An 18,647-nucleotide genomic window follows, 5' to 3' on the forward strand; every position below is an offset into this window, starting at 1 on the left:
ACGCCAATGGCGCTCATGGATGAGACTTGAAGGGATGTTGGTGTCTTAATAGTGGGCAGATCCCAGATCGCACAACTTGACTCGCGTTACCATGGCACCACAGTCGTCGGATGCCAGTTCTTTACAATCAACCAGTGGTCTAGTTCCTCCGGAAAACCCACGAAGCGGCGAATCTTCACGATTGCAGTTAGAGCGCAGTGGTGCGAACAGGGATCGAGTAGGGATCCAACTAAAGATACGAGAGTTTTACGACGAACGTGAGAAGACTCCACCGTATTGTGCGGAGGACTTGCCTTACGAGTCCAATCATGAACAAATTGGGGAAGGAGCTTACGCGAAAGTTTACAAGACTACGATCAAGGGAGGCTTCTACAATGCCGGGCAAGGGCCCATCTCAACCGTGAGCAAGTTCTTTGAGCTGTGCTGTGTATGTCTGACACGTTTCGCAGGAAGTGAAAATCGCACGAAAGGAATTTTCGGGACCGAGAGCAAAGGAGAACTTCCTGATCGAGAACAAGATTTGCCGAGCCTTTCACGAGCCAAAATCCGGTATCCCCAGGGTGATTGTGACCCCGTTGTTCAGCTACGCTATCGAGGACGCTGACGGCAATGTCAAATACAACATCTGCTTTGAGCTTGCGAGATGCAATTTGAAGACTTGGCTGTCGGACGACAAGAACTTTCCCAGTGGCAATAAAGTTGCAAGGATCGCGAACATCAAACGCATGTATGAACTTGCCTCAGGGCTGGAGTGGCTCACAAACACAATCACCTTTGAGAATGGGTCCTATGGACGCCAGAAGATCATACATCTCGACTTGCATTGGAGGAACATTCTAGTATTTGAGGGCAGCGATACCCGGGACAGTTTGATCTTCAAGATAGGCGATTTTGGGAACGCTACAAGAGGACGAGAGTTGGAAAACAGACAAAAATCTAGCGTCCCATCGGCTGCAGGCTTCCATGGTCAATTCTCCGCTCCCGAACCAAAGCCCGACGAGAGAAGTGATGTATGGTCTTTCGGATGCAACTTGTTGCTTGTTTTGGTTTTCAACTACTATGGAGTCAAAGGTATTAACGAGTTCCTTGCAAGCTTGCTACGGTACTCTTCTCGTGACTGGTTTTACGATAGCAAGACCGGTGCAGCGAGCCACGAGACCACAAGCTGTATAAAGCACCTTCGCCGGTTCGTCGAGAATGACCCCGATCGACTCGTCACCACAAAATTACTTGTCGTGCTGCAGGAAAGGATACTGGTGCCGTTGAAAGGACGGTGGAAGATTTCCCAAGTAGTGCAAGAACTTAGGGGTTGTTTAAACGAACAGAAAACCGTCGAGCCAAAGATCATGGTGAAGCAAAGAGAAGGACCCTATCAACACTGTGCTCATGCTCCCAAAGGGCGATTTGAGATGTTTCATCACCACGCAGAGAAATACACCATGAGTGTTTGGATCTGGAATAGTGGAATGGCCTCGGAACTACCATTCCTAGAGCCTATCGCTGCACCCCAGTCAGGACAAGCGAAAGATCAACCGAAGCGCATCTACCCCCACTCTTCTTGCTGCGGAGAAAGGCACATCTGCCAGGTCATCACAAATTCCGACACTCTTGAGGTTCGTAAGCTTCAGTTTGAGACGTCCTCGAAGTACTGACCGTCGCATAGGTGTTTCTGTACGAGGTGCCACAGAACGCCACGGAACCCGTCTTGAGAGACTTCGTCAGATTGACAGATACTAAGGAAGTCACACACGTCGCAATAGCACCAAGCGCTGAATACATCGCCATTGATGCAGATCGTAGATTGCGGCTTTATGAAACGAAGCAGCTGTTGGAATCCATGAAGATGTATGTATTTGTTTGTTCTAGTTATGATGAGAAGTGAACGTATAACGGTACTGACAGTACGGAAGGATTGACCAACTGTCTGGAAGCGGTACGGTTCCCGGTGAACTGTCACAAATTGGGGTCCGCAGTGACATGCTTGACCTCTTGTGCAGATTTGAAAACGAACGTAAGCAAGCCGAGGAGCAGACAGTGATACTCAGTTTCTCTCCCGACAACCGGTTTCTGTATCATGCGTACAGGACAGTATCCCCGGAATGTGGCAACAGCTCTTACTGCAAAATCACCGTCAAGATTTGGTGTACCGAGGATCCAACACGACCACCACTAGAGTTTTCAAGAGACAAGGATGTAAGTCTTTGTTCATTTTCATCCTTGAATTGATTAGGAAGTTCATCGTTAATGTTTTCTCACCCAGGATGTCGAAAAAGAAGAGTTCCTTATCGGTCTGACACCGTTCAACAAAAGCCAAGAGGTTTTGATTGTTACCTGCTACGACAAACTCACCCGTCACACTTTCGATCTTGACGGTAAGGAAACTCCCCGAGTTGTCATCGACATTCCAGGAGATAAGATCGAAGCCATCCTGATCTCTCCAGATGATGACTACGCTGTCCTTCTGGGTCGAAGACGGACTCTGAGTGTACATGTGGTCGACCTTAATGAGGGCCAGCTGTGCTACTCAAATGAGCTCAAGTTGTCGAAAACGCATATTCCTACACATGGTTTCAATCGGCATCGCGACGCAGCAAGCATCATCGATCGCGAGACCTTGTTAATTACCTATCAGAACGGCCTCTCGGTACATATTACTTTGAAACCCGCCTTGGACATGCTTGATCGTAAAAGGAAGTAGGTTTGAGCTCGTCTTATGGTATTACACGATCAGATCGAGGGACTGGCTGACCAGACGATCCAACAAGGTGGTGAATGGGAACGAAGGTCTTCAAGGCTTGGGTGTTCTTGCTGAGATTGACGACTCACTACAATCACAGAAAAGTTGAGGCATAGGTCCTGATAACTCACAGCCAAGGATGCGAAAGAAGTGACCTGACTTCAACGATCACGGGATCGCGATGATGCATATTGCGCAGTGCTCCTATTGAACAACCCTCCAATTAGCCGCACCTGAACTTCGCCGTCCGCGCAATATATCCCGTCTTCTTCATCGGCTTCAAAATAATAAAAACGTTTCGTAATGGCGTATGCGCATGGAAGCATGAGAGTCTACATAGTCAGCCACTGAATAACACAGAGCGGGGATGCCGGCTTACCATGAAAGCACTGCTGGAGAATTGTAGTCTAGTGGGGTTGTCGCGAAATGCTACATAATGACCACCTAGGAAAATGAGGAAACACAAGATGACTGCAATGGAATCACAACGTCGCGTGCATTTGTCGTTCTTGATGTCCTGTAACGAAAGGCTAGGCACGCCGGCATTTCTGTACAGTCCAACATTGCTCTCCACACTTTCAAGATTAGTATACACACTCCGATTTGATAGGGCTTGTTCAACTCACGATCCACAGAAGCACATATTAGTGATGATTTGTATTGCCCATACAATCAAGATAGCAGAACATACAAACTCATATATGGTACGGAGGATCTAAAAGCATTAGCGACTGCTGTGTAATTTATCTGAGGAGACTCACATTGGGCGTAGCGCCCGGCTTGAATAAGTTGGCCGATAAGAGCACAATCGGCATCAGGGTCGGTACCAAGACAGACACCCACGGCACATTGGACGCACTCTTTCGAGAAAGCCATGACCATAAGAAGACGAACTTGATGCGTCCATCGCTCGTATTACTGTCCCCGTTGGTTTGTCCCGAGTACTCTATTGACATACCATAGAGTGATCTTGACGCGAGGTGAAGAAAGGATACTTCAGTCGCCATACAAAAGGCAATGAACAGAATCTTCATCCAACATCCTAGACTCTCCGAGATTGCTTCTGAACTTGTAATGAAAATCGACGAAGTAGCGACAAAAAGTCCATCGCGATGAAGTGGCCAACTGTCCGTGGTTTGGGAGACGCCACCCGTGACGTATGCAGTAACGAAATGTAGCATTAGGGCCACAAAGAATGCAATTGTAGTTGGCTTGGTCAGGCAATCTTGATATAGAGGGGATACCTGATTGGCAGGCCACACAGAGTTAGTACTTGTCCAAACAGCGCGAACTTGTACTTACACGTTCTCCACTAAGCTTGGAGGGGACTTGTTGCTCGTCCATCATCTCTGGAGCTACCACGGACATGGCTTGCATGCCAAAACAGAGAGGACAAAGCATGAACATTGCATGCAATATTCGTATAATATACGTGTGCACCAAGCCCCCAGAGATGGCGGCATCCTCTTGCGACATAAACTTTGTTGGTCGGTATACGGTGGACTCCTCAATGTATACCATGATTAATCCAATCGCGATGACGACGAAACCCTTGAACCCCGTAAGCCCAATCTGGAAGCACTTGAACCAATTGTTTGGCATCAGGGCTAAAAGTACGGGAACAGTATGCGCGGTAACATTAGCGAAGAAACAACCAGCTCTGCCGAGTCCAAGAGCATCTATAAGTGTAGTTGCTAGTAAAGTCAAGCCAGTATAACAGCAGGCGAATACGGCGCAGCAAAACCAGCCCGTAACCACTCCAAGCCCAGCGTCGATAAAGATTTTCGGGAAATGAATGGTGCTGGATCGAATGCGCCAAATGGAAAGCATTTGCGCTTGGCCTCGGTTGATGGCAAATGCGACCAACCCCAAGACGAAGAGTGCCACCAGTGTACGGCCTCTTCCTACGCTTCTCAATACTGAGCTAGCGATGAAATAAGACCCTGGTTCAACTATGTTGTTGAATGTGACGCAGAAGAGATGAAGCGGACTGTATTCGCGTGGAAACCCGATTGTTCCCTTCGTACGTTGGGGAGCGCTATCTGACCCTTGCTCGAGTCGGATTGTGGTATCTTGGCGAGTGCTTTTGGAATCTCTCTCACGGCGAGGTAGGGTTTCGACATGATCCGCCATGTTCGTCGTTGAGTCAGCGGCTCGTGGTAAGGAAGTAGTGAGCGTTTCGTGAGCCACGGGATGGCGGCGTGATAGTCGGATTCGAAGCGAGGGAATATCGTATGCTGAGAAGTGGGTGTCAAACGATCGTGGTACGCTGTAGTCCTTTGGAACTACGCGAGCTGTTCTGCGTGCAGTGGTTGCGTGATGGTTGCATCGAGGAAAGAGCGGCCAATTCGTGGCTGGAGACAATCGGGCCGGCAACGGCTATGTGTGTAGGTCGCAGAGCACTTCTGAAGTGGTGGGTGCTGGATGTATGTACAATGAAACGAATGTGGGTTAAAAGCAGTGTTGTGACGATAGTTGGTTGAACGCTCAGGGAAGTTAAATGCCACGCGGGAGAGGCGAGGCGGGACGCACGTCACCGCGCCGGTAATATGCCGCAGCCCTATTCGGAAGTCAGCGCTACCACTGGAAAGCCGAAGCCACCCAGGGGATTGTCCGGAAAGTTCTACGGAATTACCACTGTACTACCACGATACTCGTTCGGCACTATACAAAATCCTACTCAAAGCTTCAACGAACCAGCGGGCTGTTACCGAGTTCGCTGCGCCCAAGAAAGATGCTGTTGGTGGGTCCGTGCGTAGGCGCCCCTGCGGCCTGCCGTACCACCCAGCCATTACACGCAACCACGTGAAGTCGCGGAAGAACCACGCAATGGACCTCTTTGGGCCATATTGCGGCCGAGTAACGCATCTCCTGTATCATGAGGACTGAATTGCATATTGCGCTCACTCTGGCTTATACAAAGCTGCCTTTGAAGCAAGTCAGGTTGGTGATGGCACGGCTTGCGCAGGCCTCATTCATGTTCGAACCATAATATCAGCTCAGCATCCTAGTCCAAGGGTCACAGAGATCGTCATCGTTACCATGCATCTAGCTTCGGGGTTCTTCGCGAACCCTCCAATTGCAACGCTAGATGATGCATACGGTGGATTGAATAAGGAGTTCATGCAATAATTGTTTTTGGCCTTCTACTCTTCCACTGTAGATGAGCCGAAGATGCGGGCTGCTGCGCCACAAACGCAGCGCCACAAACGCAGCGCCCCACTCGATCAGTGTTGACATTGTTAAATCGTCCCCGTTGCTGTTTCTGATACGCAGCAGAATCGCAGCCAGAATGCTTGGTAGCCTACCCTATCATTGCTAGGTGTTTGAGAGCGATGGTGTGCGAAAGACGCAAGGAGCGCTGGGCCTAGGTAGCTCCTTCTAGGTTCTTACCTAGGTAATATCTAGAAGATGTGACTTATGCGCTAGTTCTACACTGCACAAGCTACTGGGATGTATATGCAGTATAAAAAGACAGGGAATGGGGATTCAAGCTCTCCAAACTCCAACGTCTGCTAGTTATCATGCTTAACAGCATGCTCGGATATCTTCACTACGCCCAGCGCTTTATTTTGGTTGTCTAGCATGTCTTACACTAGAGACTCCTACTACGCGACCACATGGTAAGCTGCACATAACCGCACTTACGCAGTCGACTTTGCCAGATCCTGTACCGCCTTTGAGCGCACAGCACGACCGAGACTCCACCTCCAGTACCCAAGCGTCAGTAGAGTTAGCGGTATCGCTAATCCGAAGAACAGCCACACGTAGGGCGAAGAGGTCCAATACACTTCAGCATCGTCTCTCGAGGCAAAAAATCCCATTCCAAAGAATGTCTGAATAATGTTCAGTAAAGGAATCACATGTGAGACGCAGAGGCCAAGGTCATTTACTTACAGCCACGAAAGTAGACGGGAGATATACAAGCGTGACGAGGGTGATTACTCGCATCGATGTGCTATCCTCGGCTGCTGATTTGTTCAGTATCAGCATCTGATCTGACACCTTCTCCGTTGTGTGCTGGCTCTTTAGACTGATGGTGTCCGATACCTATCTTATAAGCTATGTTGGACCTGATGAGTGGATCGGAAACTTACAAGTTGGGTAGTGCTTCGTATCTTCTCTAAAACGAATGCTACGTTGGTCTCATATGCTTCAAGTCGCCGGCGCAGGTTACCAAGGATACCCCTCATCTCCGAGCATGCCTCTTCCGAGACCTGACCTCGCTGGAGGTATTGTTCGTTCAGGGTGCCTAGTTGACACACGAGTTTCAGCTGCGCGCCAAATATAGGACGAATTGTAGCTAGCCTTGTCTCGATGTAGTGAAGGTCTGAAATGTCTTTGTACGCATCTTGAAAGGGCATTTTGCTCTCAAAGTTGACAGTAAGTGCAAGGTTTGCCTGTTTCGGTAAGCTAGCATACTATCAGAAGTTGTGAGCAGCCTTACGAGCTCCCAAACCTCGTCTTCAAACTGACTGATACATAATCTCCAGTTGTGTATACGTGCCTGTATCAAAGACATGTGAAGTGACAGCGGATGATATACTACCTGCTCAGTGTTACAAGTCGAGCTCACTTCGTGCACCAGATTTCTTTCAGTACTGGTTTCGGTAGAGGGGAAGATCAGGATCCATGTATTCTGAGCAGCATGTGGATCGTAGCGATGATAGATACCGATCTGTCGCACGGACCAATCTGTCTTTGTCCTGGAGGGGTTTCTTGCCTCAGTGTATTTGAGGAGATAGGTTAACTCTACCACACATTAGCTACACAGTCTTCAGGAACATGATCGAGTTGATGATGCGGAATGTACCTATACAGCCCTTCACATCCGAGACCCACACGCTATCTGAATAGGCTTCTTCCAGCCGGTTTGTATGCCGGCGGAAGGAGAAAACTATTGGCAAGATTTCGGGAGTAATATCGTGATGTGCAATGATTTCTTGTAGCATTTCCTGGGGTATGTTGAAAGAAGCCCAAGAATATGCTTTACACATTGCTCTGGATATAGTTAGTAGTATCAAAGCAGGCTTTATGTATACACTTACATGATCCTCGTAGACCGGTCTTTGCGAGGGTGGCTTAGGTGGGTTTTGAGCGAAGCGATGTCGGACAGTGCAGTTATCTGCACATGATTCAGGTGTGATTCAATGTCTTTTGAAGTAGTTTTTTTTTTGGTTAGCACAGTCCAATTTGCATGTGTAAGAGACTGTAAACCTAGATTTCTCGTCCAGTCGAAGTCCCATATCTCGACCAAAGGCTGACTTTGCGAATGCGCGAGGTGGGGTAGTGTCTCGAACGTAGCTAATTCCATTCTAGCGATTCACCTCAAGTTGTTGGACGTTTCGAGGTCATTCAGCAGAGCGCAAGAGAATAGTTTAAGGAATTTGAGTAGCATAAAGGCTCTTATAGGAACAGACACAAGCTCGACAAATATGTATGTATGGCAAGTTTTCAACCTTGCATAGTTGCCAAGAACTCAGCCATCTCAGCCCCTAAACAGGCGAAAGCACCATGCGGCCGTACAGATCGCCCTGTCCGCCTATTTGCCTACGTTTCGATCCTCAGCCGGCCTACACACACAACGTTAGCTATGCCACTACCACCATAGCCGTTGATAGGTTCACTGACTCTATCTCTGTCGCTGTGAGCTTTTGTGGGGCTTTGTACGTCCAAAGATCTTTTGAAGACTAATGGGAAGTACATGATATTAGCTTGCGACATCATTTTTTCATACGAACTTACTGTGATTTCGAAGCTTGCCCGCGCGATGTCAGGGTGTTTCTTGTGTAGCACCCCGTAGAGCGCTTCCTCTGATTTGATATACTTGCCGGTAGTATACCTGTTCATTTTGTAGTTGGTTATGGAAGGAGAATAGATATGCTGGAATCTCAGTATGTACGCGACATATATAGTCTCTAGGTGCCATATAGGAACGCATCTACCTGTCCTCAGTGAAACCACGTCATCGGTCAATAGAGCTCGACAGATATGCTATCTTCAGCCTTGTGAGCGGGATATAGCCCAGTACCAAATCTTTAAAATCCGTGATACATTGAGTGTGGGGCGGTAACCATCACATAATATCCGGTGGGCTAGATGATGGATAATGGTGTAGGGCTTGCATCAATCTGTACATCGCACAGCAGTAGCCAATCCTTGTCGAACACGACCTACCTTCGAAAAAGCCTTATGAGGAGATCGACCGGAACTAGATACCTGGAGGCTTGCAGAGCTGTGTCGACAGCTTGGGCTGAGGCTCAAGTCTAAGATTTGAACCCTGCCATCGAGGACGTCCGGGGTGAATTGATCGCCGAGAGATGGCTATAAGATATCGTCAAGCATGGGTTTGAGGACATCCTACCGATCAGCGGGATAATCTTTGTGGCTGTCGTTGTCACACCTGGCATGCCCCGCACAAGGTGCGGGGCGGAAGATCTACGTCATTCCCCCCATCTCCAACGTCCTACTTGAACCCGTTAGCATCCAGAATCTCTAGAGAGCGACAAGCTCAAAAATTACATTCCCCAACATCCCAAATAGCACCATGTACTTCATCCGAAGCGCTGAGACAGCGCTCGCGAAAGCATAGACTAAGACCTACGGTCTAGCCTTAAACACAGAAAGTAGATAATCTTATGAGTCTAGCGATAAAACCGAGGCCAACAGCATGCGTTGCACCTCCTTCTCGACTAGAGGCACCAGTAAACTCAGACAGGGAAGTAGAAGCTGAAGGTATCCCCGTCTCCTCAGCAGTAGTCTGGCGAATAGTGTCGAGTAATTTGGTAGGCATGAGTACTACACCGTGTACGTGCGATCAGTCTTGTTCGGTTCGTGACGCAATGGTAATGCGAAAGTAAACTTAGGTTGAAGTGTTCATGTGTGGAGTTAGTCGCGAAGGATGAACGAAGGGGTCGGGGCAGGGGCGCTAGACGTCAGCCCGCTCTCGCACATCGTCATCAAACGTCACGAAACTCTGGTCAATACTTCCGGGAAACAATCGGTTTTGGTTTATGTGAGGTATTGCTACTCTAGCTTTCTACAAGTCACTTTTGCACGGCGTGTTTGGTTGTGTCTTCCATCTTGCCTTCCTATCGATGTGTAGGCGTTCAAGCGACACCAGCGCTGACAGGAATGACAGCGTGACCTTTACGGGGAACCTCACCCTCTCCGTACGCGACCTGCTTGGTAGGCTTCTCGATGGTTTGCTGGACCTTCAAAGCTACAGGGAGGTCATGCATTAGTCTCAAATCCTCTTGTATGTGTTTTTGCAATGGAGACTTACTGTAGCCGTCGCTTTGGGGGTCAACCGAAAAAGTGTCTGGGGTGCACTGGACGCCGTAGACCTGGCCCTTCTCAGTCCAGCTGCACTTGGACTCTAGGCCCTGGGGGTATTCCTCTGATACGAAAACCGCGGTGATTTCGAAGGATACAACCTGCTGGCTGACGTCCCTGTAAGAACGAGTGACGTTCCAGGCAGGCTGGATGGGGTTGCTAGCGCTGACAGCAGCAGCGAGGGCCAGAAGGGGAAGTGTGAATTGCATGGTGGCGGTTGTGGTAGGTTGTTGGTGTGGTGTGGTTGAGTCGGTATTGAGATGGATGGGATGGATGATCTGAACAAAGTGAAGATCTGATGGTTATATATTACAACATCTCGTATTCAGACGTCAGAAGTACCCACACGTTACTTCGTAAACTCAACATCAAGCTCGGGGGTTCGTGCGTTACATCGGCCAACGCACGTTTAATACGAAGGCATGGAGTGATGCTTACATGGATACCATAGTCAAGAGACGGTGAGGGTGCGTGTCCATACTTGTCATTAACAAGTCGAAAGTCTAGTCGTTCGGCTGATCAAGCTACAAGGATATTGTAGAGAAATTCCTGCAACTTTTCGGACTAATATCGACCAGCAGACGTATAGCTGTTCCGTCCAAATACTTGCGAATGTGGCCTTTGATAAACTGCGTTGTCGGAAGCTTAAAGAAAAGAAAGCAAGCATACCATTATGCCATCGTCGGTGCTAAGCATTCACGGAAGACACGGGTGCCGCGGGGACGTGCAGGGAGCGTTAGTTTCCTCGTGTACGGGAAAGATACCCAGGTATAGCGGTTGGGTCCGAGCTTAACTCGCCGTTTCGTGAGCAAGTATCCTCAAAATAGGGATCGCCGTAGTAAAGTCGGCCCGGTGGAAAGACTGGAAACTCCAAAAGCTCATTCTTACAGGTGTACTGGCCTATGGCTGGACGTGTGCCTCGTGTCTGACGGATGTGACGTTGCTCTCAGTTGTACTTTGGTCGGAGTAACGTCCGCAGCCCTCAACCAAAACTGATCAGGAGCGGAGAGCGCTACGTTGTCCGCTCCCCTCCAGCTGATTGGAGACGTCGGTCCCCTGCTCCCCACATATGCGCCACTCTTGATACGCCACAAGAAGTAATGGCGTAGGAGGCTCCAGCGTAGTGGGTCGTCAAAGTTATGCGCTTCGCTCCCTCGGTCTTCAGAGCGGGCCGAGAATATTGCTCTATTCTGGTCATCACTCTCGCTAGTGTTCCCAGATCAAAGTATGGAGAAGCGGTGAAAAGTGGCGGTGAAAGCTTCTTCTGATCTCTCCAGGGCTCCATTCAAGCTCTGATGAACCTCATTGCTGGAACGTTAGCAGGACATGTGGTTTCGGAAATTTTGGATGCGGTGAAAGCATGGATTCAATGGTGAGAGGATGGGTGGTTAATGGTACGATTTTGGCCCACAGTCGTCGTTCCCTGCTATATTCTTATGTACGAGTTCTTCTATCGTTTTAGTGCAACGGCGTCGCCACACAGTCGCCAGGAATGTGGTAAAGAAGGTAAGAGTGAGGTGTTGAAGGGAAGAGCGAGTGATGCACTTGAGAGTGAATAATGCCAAGGCGCCAAATGGAGCTTATCAGCCGTCTACACCTTACTGTCACACTGCAACGAAGGCTGCTACCAGTTTGCATCAAATCCGCATGTAAGAGATGTGGGTTGTTCTCATTTCTAAGTGTAAGATCTACAAGAATAGGTATACCTAGGTATACAAACTTTCGAGGGCGAGAGAGATCAAACGCCCAGATCCACGCTGCAACCATTCCACATTCCGAGTCTCCCACCTAGAGCCAAACCCCACAGGCTCTCTCCGCCATCTTCACTATTCGGCGTATCATCTTGGCTATCATGGTAACCATAGCAGGCTTCGTAGGCGTCGGAGTAACTGTTGGCCAGTCAAACCCCGACGACCAAGCTGGTTTAGTACTAGATGGTGGAGTAGGCCAGTTGAACCCTGAAGACCCAGTACTATATCCCTGATCACCCTCAACTTTCTGTAGCCTACGTGCCTCGATCTTCTGTGCAGAACCCAAGGGCTGTTCCGGACCAGCATAATCCATCTGTGGATCCCGCTGCGCACCAGCTTCATTCGCACCCAACAGCGCCGCCGAATAAGCCAGATACCATGTACGACTTGCGCCGCCATCGAGTTGTTCGATAAAATTCGGGTTGGCGAAGAAATCGTACGAGGCTTGTGGGTCAAAGAGTGCTTGATTGGCTTTTAGTATGCTTTTCCAACCGCCTTGGACTTGTTCGGCGCGTCCATTGTCAAAGTACGTGTCCCACTCTTCTTGAACGAATTGCTTGCGGCGAGTATAAGCGGACGAGGGGTTCAGAGGAATCATGTGTATGCCTCCGATGTATTCAATGTTGCCTCCAAAGTAGGTAGTATGATCAATCTTATTCTCAAAAAGAATGCCAGTAGCTTTGTTTTTGACGAAACCTGCAGGTTGATTTGTGTTGTTGGCCTCCATTAGGAAGTAATTCCTGATGCTGCGCGCTTGTACGGCGAGTTGCAAGTTGCCGCGAGCCTCCATGTTCGGATCTTGGATAATTCTGCCCCACATCTTGAGCGCGTAGGTAGCGAAGGTGTCCTCGGATGTTGACTCCTGGTCCTTACCGTCGCCAGACTCGAAAAGACCCTTTGCCCATGAATGGCCATGAAACCAGTCAAATGAGCGCTGGAACGGGAAATGCTCGTCGGCTACTGGATTAGCAAAGTCGCGTACGAGAGAGTTGACCCAGGCTTTGTTGCTACCTTGACCGAGCCATGTAGGATCAAGATGTCCGATGACAGCGGCGGTGTATACAAAGTACCCGTAATGAAAGTGGTGATCATTGTATAGCGTGTTTCCAAAGTCCAACCCTAGGTCTCCTGAGTAACTGGCGCCCGAGACGACGCCCTTCCAGACCTTATCGTAGACGAGCGGCTCAGGCTGCGTGTTGTTGACAAAAACATTGAAAGCATCCTTGAGGCGGTCCAAACCAGCCGCTGCATACTGACTGTTGCCTGTCATGCTGTTCATTGTGTAGATGATGGTAGCAAACTTGGCCAGGCCTTTGCCGGAGTAGTACATGCTGTTTAACGACGTCTGTGGGATCATGTTCTGACTGAGCTCAGCTATACCAGCTTGGTTGATGAGCGCAAGAACCTGGGCATTCAAGTTGATGTTCTCCGAGCCCCCAGCTGCGTTAGGATTCTTAGCCCATGGAGCAAAGCCAATGGTGTCAGGAAGATCATTCTCTACCATGGTCATTCGATCAGCGACGATGGCCCGTGCAAAGCCTTTCGTAGTTGTGACCAGTGTAATGTCCTTCAAGGCGGCTGCAGTCTGTTGGTCGAATGACTCAACGTGATGAGGTAGCGCATACACAAGCAACGGCCGATCTACTACACCGCCTTTAGTCCAACTTATCGTGTAACTTCCAAAAGCTCCGTTGACCGTTGCGGAAATAGTCGCATCAGTTGCGTATGCACCGGCACTATAATCAAATATGCTCTCTAGCGCCTCGCCTGATGGGTTCTTGGTGACTTGAATTTTGCCAACGAAGTTGGAAGGACCGGTGATCGTAAGGCTATCTTCTAACACGAAGGGGGGTGTACCGACGGACCCGTCTGATGTAGCATAGAGAAGCCAGTGTGAACCATCGTTGAGCACGATTCGATATTTATGCGTGACACCGTTGACCAGCTCAACATAGTCCAGGGAAAGGAAGAAGACGGTGGTTTTGATCACCGGCTTCGCCCTATCATAAATAGCGGTCACCATGCCCATGGCCTGAACAACTGGAAGAGACATCAAGATGCGGGTACCTTGGATGTTGTTGGGTCGCAAGTTCACCCACGTAGAGAAGGCACCCAAGCGCTCAAGCGAAAGGGATGTATCCGATGTTAGTTCCGCAGCGGACAGTATGATATGATAAATACCAATCGGTGAGATGAAAAATCGCGTGTTGTTCGCATCAGGGACGAAAGCAAACTTGTCGCGTGTGGTGTGGCTAACGGCAACACCTGCAACGGGAGGAGGTCTGAGTCAGCATATGCTTGACCTCAACGCGTGAGATACGTACCATAAGAGCCACCATCACAGCGATTGTCCCACGACAAAGAGTAAGGATGTGTCCAGGTCGAGAATGACTGGCCCCCAAGGAAGAAGTTTGCATAAAACTTATTGGTCTGGATTGGTACGTCCTTATCGTCGATGTGCTCTTTCTGAACAGGATGATCTGTTCTCGAAGGGATGGCCGGTGGAGGTGCCCCGGTCGCAATGGGTTGAAAGATGTTTGAAGAAGCCGGATTAAACGGTGCTGTAGGACCGGGATTTAGAGGCGTTTCGTTGGGGCACAGTGGCTTGGTGGCTGTTGTAGTCCCTGGGCCCTCGGCTGGATCTTGTGTAAAACCACCTGAGGGAAGGCCTGTCAAAAAGCTCTATTGATAGTTAGTCTCCACATTCTCATAGGTCTTGCAATGGTCGATGCAAGGTCGAAACGTACCCCCGAATTAGATGGATCACCAGTGGGAGAGGCTGACTGCAACGATGTGATAGCTGTGCTATAACTTGTAGTGACTGAGACGTCCGTCAAGGTTATTTCACGGGCTATAACGATATCTGCGTCTCTTTTCGCTTCTCCTCCTGCAGGCAGACTATGAACGGAGGAGAGATGGACCAGGGTCAGCAAGAAGAATGTCAGCTTCGCCATGCTGACAGTCGGAGGTATCCAAGCGAAGGACAGATGAAGAAAGAGGCAAAGTTCTGAGACTCAAGTGCAGTATGCGTATGTGTTTCGGATATAGGTTTGGTGAAGGAATGTATTGGATGATGGATGGTAAGCCGATAGAGAATGCCTGATTGCAGGAGGAGACGAGTTATATAACCTGGGAAGGTAAGCCATGAGATCTTAGGCCCATGGAGTGTTTTAGTGGGTATTCGTCGTCCATGTTCGCTATAGGAAGGTCAACCTCTACACTTAAGATAACAAGCTCAGGTGTGAAGAGTGGATAGTCTTAGCGCGGCTGAATTGCCAAAGTAAGTTCCTCGGAAGGTACACACCGTCGTCCTGCATTACACAAGACTTCCATGTACCTGAAGCCTCAGCACACGAAAAATCCCGAGCCAGCCGATCGGATGCTTCAGCGCACAGGAATACTGTGGCTCCGGAACGTCCCGTAAAGTCTTCACCAGTAATGATTAAAACTCGTTGATACAAGTCCTTGTCCCAGACAGTGATGTTGTGGAGTCCTGGCGACGGATTTGATGCTCATAAAGTAAGGTGTATGGCGTAGAGACGGTGATAGTCGATACATCCAAAGCTAACGCATTGGTCAGTAGATGCATATGGAATCATGGCTCAATCGCATGATCGAATAACGTGTTTCAGTCGTTCACAGGCTTACCCGAGGGTAAACAAGAAACAGTAAAGGTTCGGCGCAGCGCTCCTAAAGCATTTGTGAGTGCTTGTCAATGATCTTGAATTGTGCTCGAGGCGGATCGGTTCCATGTGAGAAGTGAGACTAAACGTTATGATAGAGAAGAGCATGATAGGGAGACGACAGATGACCAGCAGGTTCCACGTAATGCCAACCTGGTCTGGTTTCCTCGGCATCGTAGTTCTTGAAGAGCAGGGAAATGCCGAGTTCAGGCTTGTGAACAGAAGTCCATGGTGCGAACCTCACGCTGCTCAAACTAGCGAAAATATCGCCGTCTTCTCCATATTAGAGATAGATGTGTTCATCGTGATTTACGTGGTTCGAAAGTGGACAACAATGCTCGGTATCTTCGCAGCGCGCTCGTGATACTGCTGCCCTCGGTCAAGCTTGATAAATCCAAGAAGTGATGATGCTGGAGATGTAACTAGTAAATCCCCAGGCGCAAGAAGCGTTGAACACGAGATCTTAGACTACCGAAACTAGCGCCATGGTCTCGGTTGTCGGTCTCGAGACCACAGTGAGAGATGCGCCTTCTGTCCGTGTAAAGAAATCTGCAGTGTGACAAACGCACATGGTGGAGAGACAAGGCCGGTGTGCGCTCAAGAAGGTTTCAAATGGTTCTCGTGGCTGCGCACCGTTTCTAGGCTTTTGACCTGATGTATGCTAAAGTCATGATACTTCGTGATGTAGATCGTGGAGGCAAAGGGGGGTGGCGAGCAACACATGCAAGAATCACGTCGGAAGTGCTGCTTCATAGCTCCGTCAAGGCGCACCGCCACAGACACTCTGACGTCATCATGATCGGCACCACTTCCTCTACCAAACGGCACTATCGCATTCACGTACACTCCAACAGCCTACAATTTACTCATCCATAAACCCTACTGAGCAAATCGAAAGACTTAGTCTCAATTACACTTCGAAGAACCTAGTTTGACACCTTCTACCACTCTCTGGTATCTACCTAGACCACAATGGCGACATCACATCCACCCAACGAGCCGCCGCCCAGCTACGAGGCTGCCATCTTCGACGCCGACCCTTCACCTGGCATACATCGTGTCTCCACCGACGGCCCTGCAGCGCGTACGGAGCGTAATGGTATCCCTCCCGACCGACGGCGTTCCATGGAGGACGAGATGCGCGAGCTACCTCCTGGCTGGGTACGTAGCTTTGACCCAGAGACCTCGCACCAATTCTTCGTCGACACGAAAGCAAACCCCCCGCGTAGTATCTGGACACATCCTTATGACGACGAAGAGTTTCTCAACACGCTGAGTCCCGAAGAGCGTAAGAAGCACACACGCATGCACAGGACCATGACACTGGACGATCTCACAGCTGAGGACTCTGACGCCGAAGACCAACTCCCTCCGAGACCTACTTCCAAGGGCAAGGGTGCCGCGGCGCCTGGTGAACCTACAGGCATACATAAGTTCTCTCGCAAGCTCAAGGACAAGATCACCGGTCAAACCCATGAGGAACGCGAACAAGCTCGATCCCGTCGCGCAGAGCAGGAACGTCAAGCATACCTCCAGCATCTCCGCACACGGCAAGCAATTATACGCGCCATGGAGACAGGCCAGCCGCAGTTACTAGGCAAGGACCGTCAGGGCAGAGATGTGTATATAGAACCACCTCATGGTCCCTATGCACCAAGGGGAGCCTATGGTTATAATCCATACGGAGCCCGCCAGTTCGGAAATCCAGGCGTAAGGTATATGCGTCCAGCTGGACCGTATGGTAGGCCGTATGGATACGGCTACGGAGGTGGAGCTGGTTTACCCATTGCAGCTGGTTTCCTTGGTGGTGCTATGCTTGGTGGAGCGCTCTTCTAGGTGTCTGCTTTTATGGACTGATGGCAATGGAATCTTGGACTGAGGCGTCACTGATCAAGCATATACTCGTCAACATGCGGCAGGCACGGCGAGCAGCCGTGAAGCCTTTTGCAGATGTTTTCTTCTATATTCAAGATATCCTTAGTAATGATTGACGAATCCAATATGACTGCATAATAAACTCAATCATTGCCTGTCTGTTGCTATGCGAAATTGCATCGTGTTAGCATCTAATATGTTGACCCCCTGAAGATATAACTTCAAGGCTGTGGAACAAGAGAGCCAAATCTTTGAGGTGAAAACATGGGGTATCTTATTGTAACTCCTAGCCTAAGTTAAAACCACAATTGCAACCATGTCAGGTCATCATCGCAGACCGGATATGTCCCTCGACATGGAAGTGACGCGATCCTCGAGTTCCTTCTTCTTCCTCTCAAGTTGACGCATCTCTTCCTCTTCCCGTCTTAGGTCTTCTTCCGTCAGTGGCGCCATGACGGGCTCTGGCTCTTCCTCGACCTCGTCAACGTCGTCGTCCGTGTAGTCTCCTCGTGACCGACTCAGCTTGCCAAGCTGAGCTTGTTGTTCAGCAAGACGTGCTTCGTAGTATTCTACCGAGGCTGCGACCTGTGCGTGTCGTTGGCGCATGGCGGCGATTTTGTCGTGGACTCCTGGTATGGGGCTATGCTTGGTTAGCCATGAGTAACATCTTCTTGTTTTTCGGGACGTACTAGACACCGAGCAGCTTCTCAGCTCCTTCCAACAGAGATTCTACATCGATTTCGTTCTTGTTGTTGCTGTTGTACATTCTGTAGCCGAGGCCTGAGCCTGCTCCTCCTCCACCGCCTCGTCGTATTCTCTCCACCAGCTCATTGCCGAGGACTGCAGCTACAGCCGTGTTACGCCTGGGTGCTCTCACGGTATTTGCGCCGCCTCCGGATGTGCTTGTACCGCCGCCTCCATTGGGATTGAAGATGGTGTTGCGCCTGTTAGTCGATGGAGCTGGTTCGGTATGCTTAGGGGCTGCGGGTGGCGGAGGAACGGAAAATAGAGCGCGTTCGTGAATTTCAGTGTCTCGGATCAGGCTCGTAATATCATGGTTTTGCAGTAACGCGTTGGTGAAGATCTTGGGCGGGGCGAACCTGGGGTGTGTTCAGTCGGATGCTATAGCGGGTGGAAGACGGTGGACCAACGGCAACTCTGCGATTGACGCTGCGCAAAGCGAGATTTGTTCCAGATGGGCATCTAGTAGTGTCATGACGGGGACAAAGTGTATATAGAAAGTGTATGCTAGGGTGACGCGGGGTG

At 49.7% G+C, this 18,647-nt stretch overlaps 7 protein-coding genes across 7 annotated transcripts; 2 read left to right on the forward strand and 5 right to left on the reverse strand.

Annotated features, from left to right (window-relative positions):
- Positions 1 to 91: 91 nt before the first annotated feature.
- On the forward strand, positions 92 to 2,698 carry ALTATR162_LOCUS11213 (uncharacterized protein; the record flags this gene model as incomplete). Its single annotated transcript, XM_043318855.1, has 5 exons — positions 92 to 400; positions 450 to 1,613; positions 1,664 to 1,845; positions 1,911 to 2,193; positions 2,261 to 2,698. The coding sequence occupies 5 exons, from the start codon at positions 92 to 94 to the stop codon at positions 2,696 to 2,698; spliced, it is 2,376 nt and encodes a 791-aa protein (XP_043174790.1).
- A 200-nt stretch (positions 2,699 to 2,898) lies between these two features.
- On the reverse strand, positions 2,899 to 3,693 carry ALTATR162_LOCUS11214 (uncharacterized protein; the record flags this gene model as incomplete). Its single annotated transcript, XM_043318856.1, has 4 exons — positions 2,899 to 3,069; positions 3,117 to 3,312; positions 3,364 to 3,452; positions 3,499 to 3,693. The coding sequence occupies 4 exons, from the start codon at positions 3,691 to 3,693 to the stop codon at positions 2,899 to 2,901; spliced, it is 651 nt and encodes a 216-aa protein (XP_043174791.1).
- A 2,688-nt stretch (positions 3,694 to 6,381) lies between these two features.
- Positions 6,382 to 8,587, reverse strand: ALTATR162_LOCUS11215 (uncharacterized protein; the record flags this gene model as incomplete). Its single annotated transcript, XM_043318857.1, has 4 exons — positions 6,382 to 6,573; positions 6,635 to 6,787; positions 6,835 to 7,137; positions 8,483 to 8,587. The coding sequence occupies 4 exons, from the start codon at positions 8,585 to 8,587 to the stop codon at positions 6,382 to 6,384; spliced, it is 753 nt and encodes a 250-aa protein (XP_043174792.1).
- Positions 8,588 to 9,846: 1,259 nt separating this feature from the next.
- ALTATR162_LOCUS11216 (uncharacterized protein) lies at positions 9,847 to 10,281 on the reverse strand (the record flags this gene model as incomplete). Its single annotated transcript, XM_043318858.1, has 2 exons — positions 9,847 to 9,959; positions 10,023 to 10,281. 2 exons carry the CDS (start codon positions 10,279 to 10,281, stop codon positions 9,847 to 9,849), a joined length of 372 nt encoding a protein of 123 aa, XP_043174793.1.
- A 1,579-nt stretch (positions 10,282 to 11,860) lies between these two features.
- On the reverse strand, positions 11,861 to 14,777 carry ALTATR162_LOCUS11217 (uncharacterized protein; the record flags this gene model as incomplete). The annotated part of the gene is made up of 3 exons (XM_043318859.1): positions 11,861 to 14,088; positions 14,148 to 14,505; positions 14,571 to 14,777. 3 exons carry the CDS (start codon positions 14,775 to 14,777, stop codon positions 11,861 to 11,863), a joined length of 2,793 nt encoding a protein of 930 aa, XP_043174794.1.
- Positions 14,778 to 16,478: 1,701 nt separating this feature from the next.
- Positions 16,479 to 17,342, forward strand: ALTATR162_LOCUS11218 (uncharacterized protein; the record flags this gene model as incomplete). Its single annotated transcript, XM_043318860.1, has 1 exon — positions 16,479 to 17,342. The coding sequence occupies one exon, from the start codon at positions 16,479 to 16,481 to the stop codon at positions 17,340 to 17,342; it is 864 nt and encodes a 287-aa protein (XP_043174795.1).
- Positions 17,343 to 17,708: 366 nt separating this feature from the next.
- Positions 17,709 to 18,597, reverse strand: ALTATR162_LOCUS11219 (uncharacterized protein; the record flags this gene model as incomplete). Its single annotated transcript, XM_043318861.1, has 3 exons — positions 17,709 to 18,021; positions 18,071 to 18,481; positions 18,533 to 18,597. The coding sequence occupies 3 exons, from the start codon at positions 18,595 to 18,597 to the stop codon at positions 17,709 to 17,711; spliced, it is 789 nt and encodes a 262-aa protein (XP_043174796.1).
- Between the last annotated feature and the right edge of the window lie 50 nt (positions 18,598 to 18,647).

The sequence above is a fragment of the Alternaria atra genome, assembly GCF_907166805.1.
Source record: "Alternaria atra isolate CS162 genome assembly, contig: 35, whole genome shotgun sequence".
Lineage (NCBI taxonomy): Eukaryota > Fungi > Ascomycota > Dothideomycetes > Pleosporales > Pleosporaceae > Alternaria > Alternaria atra.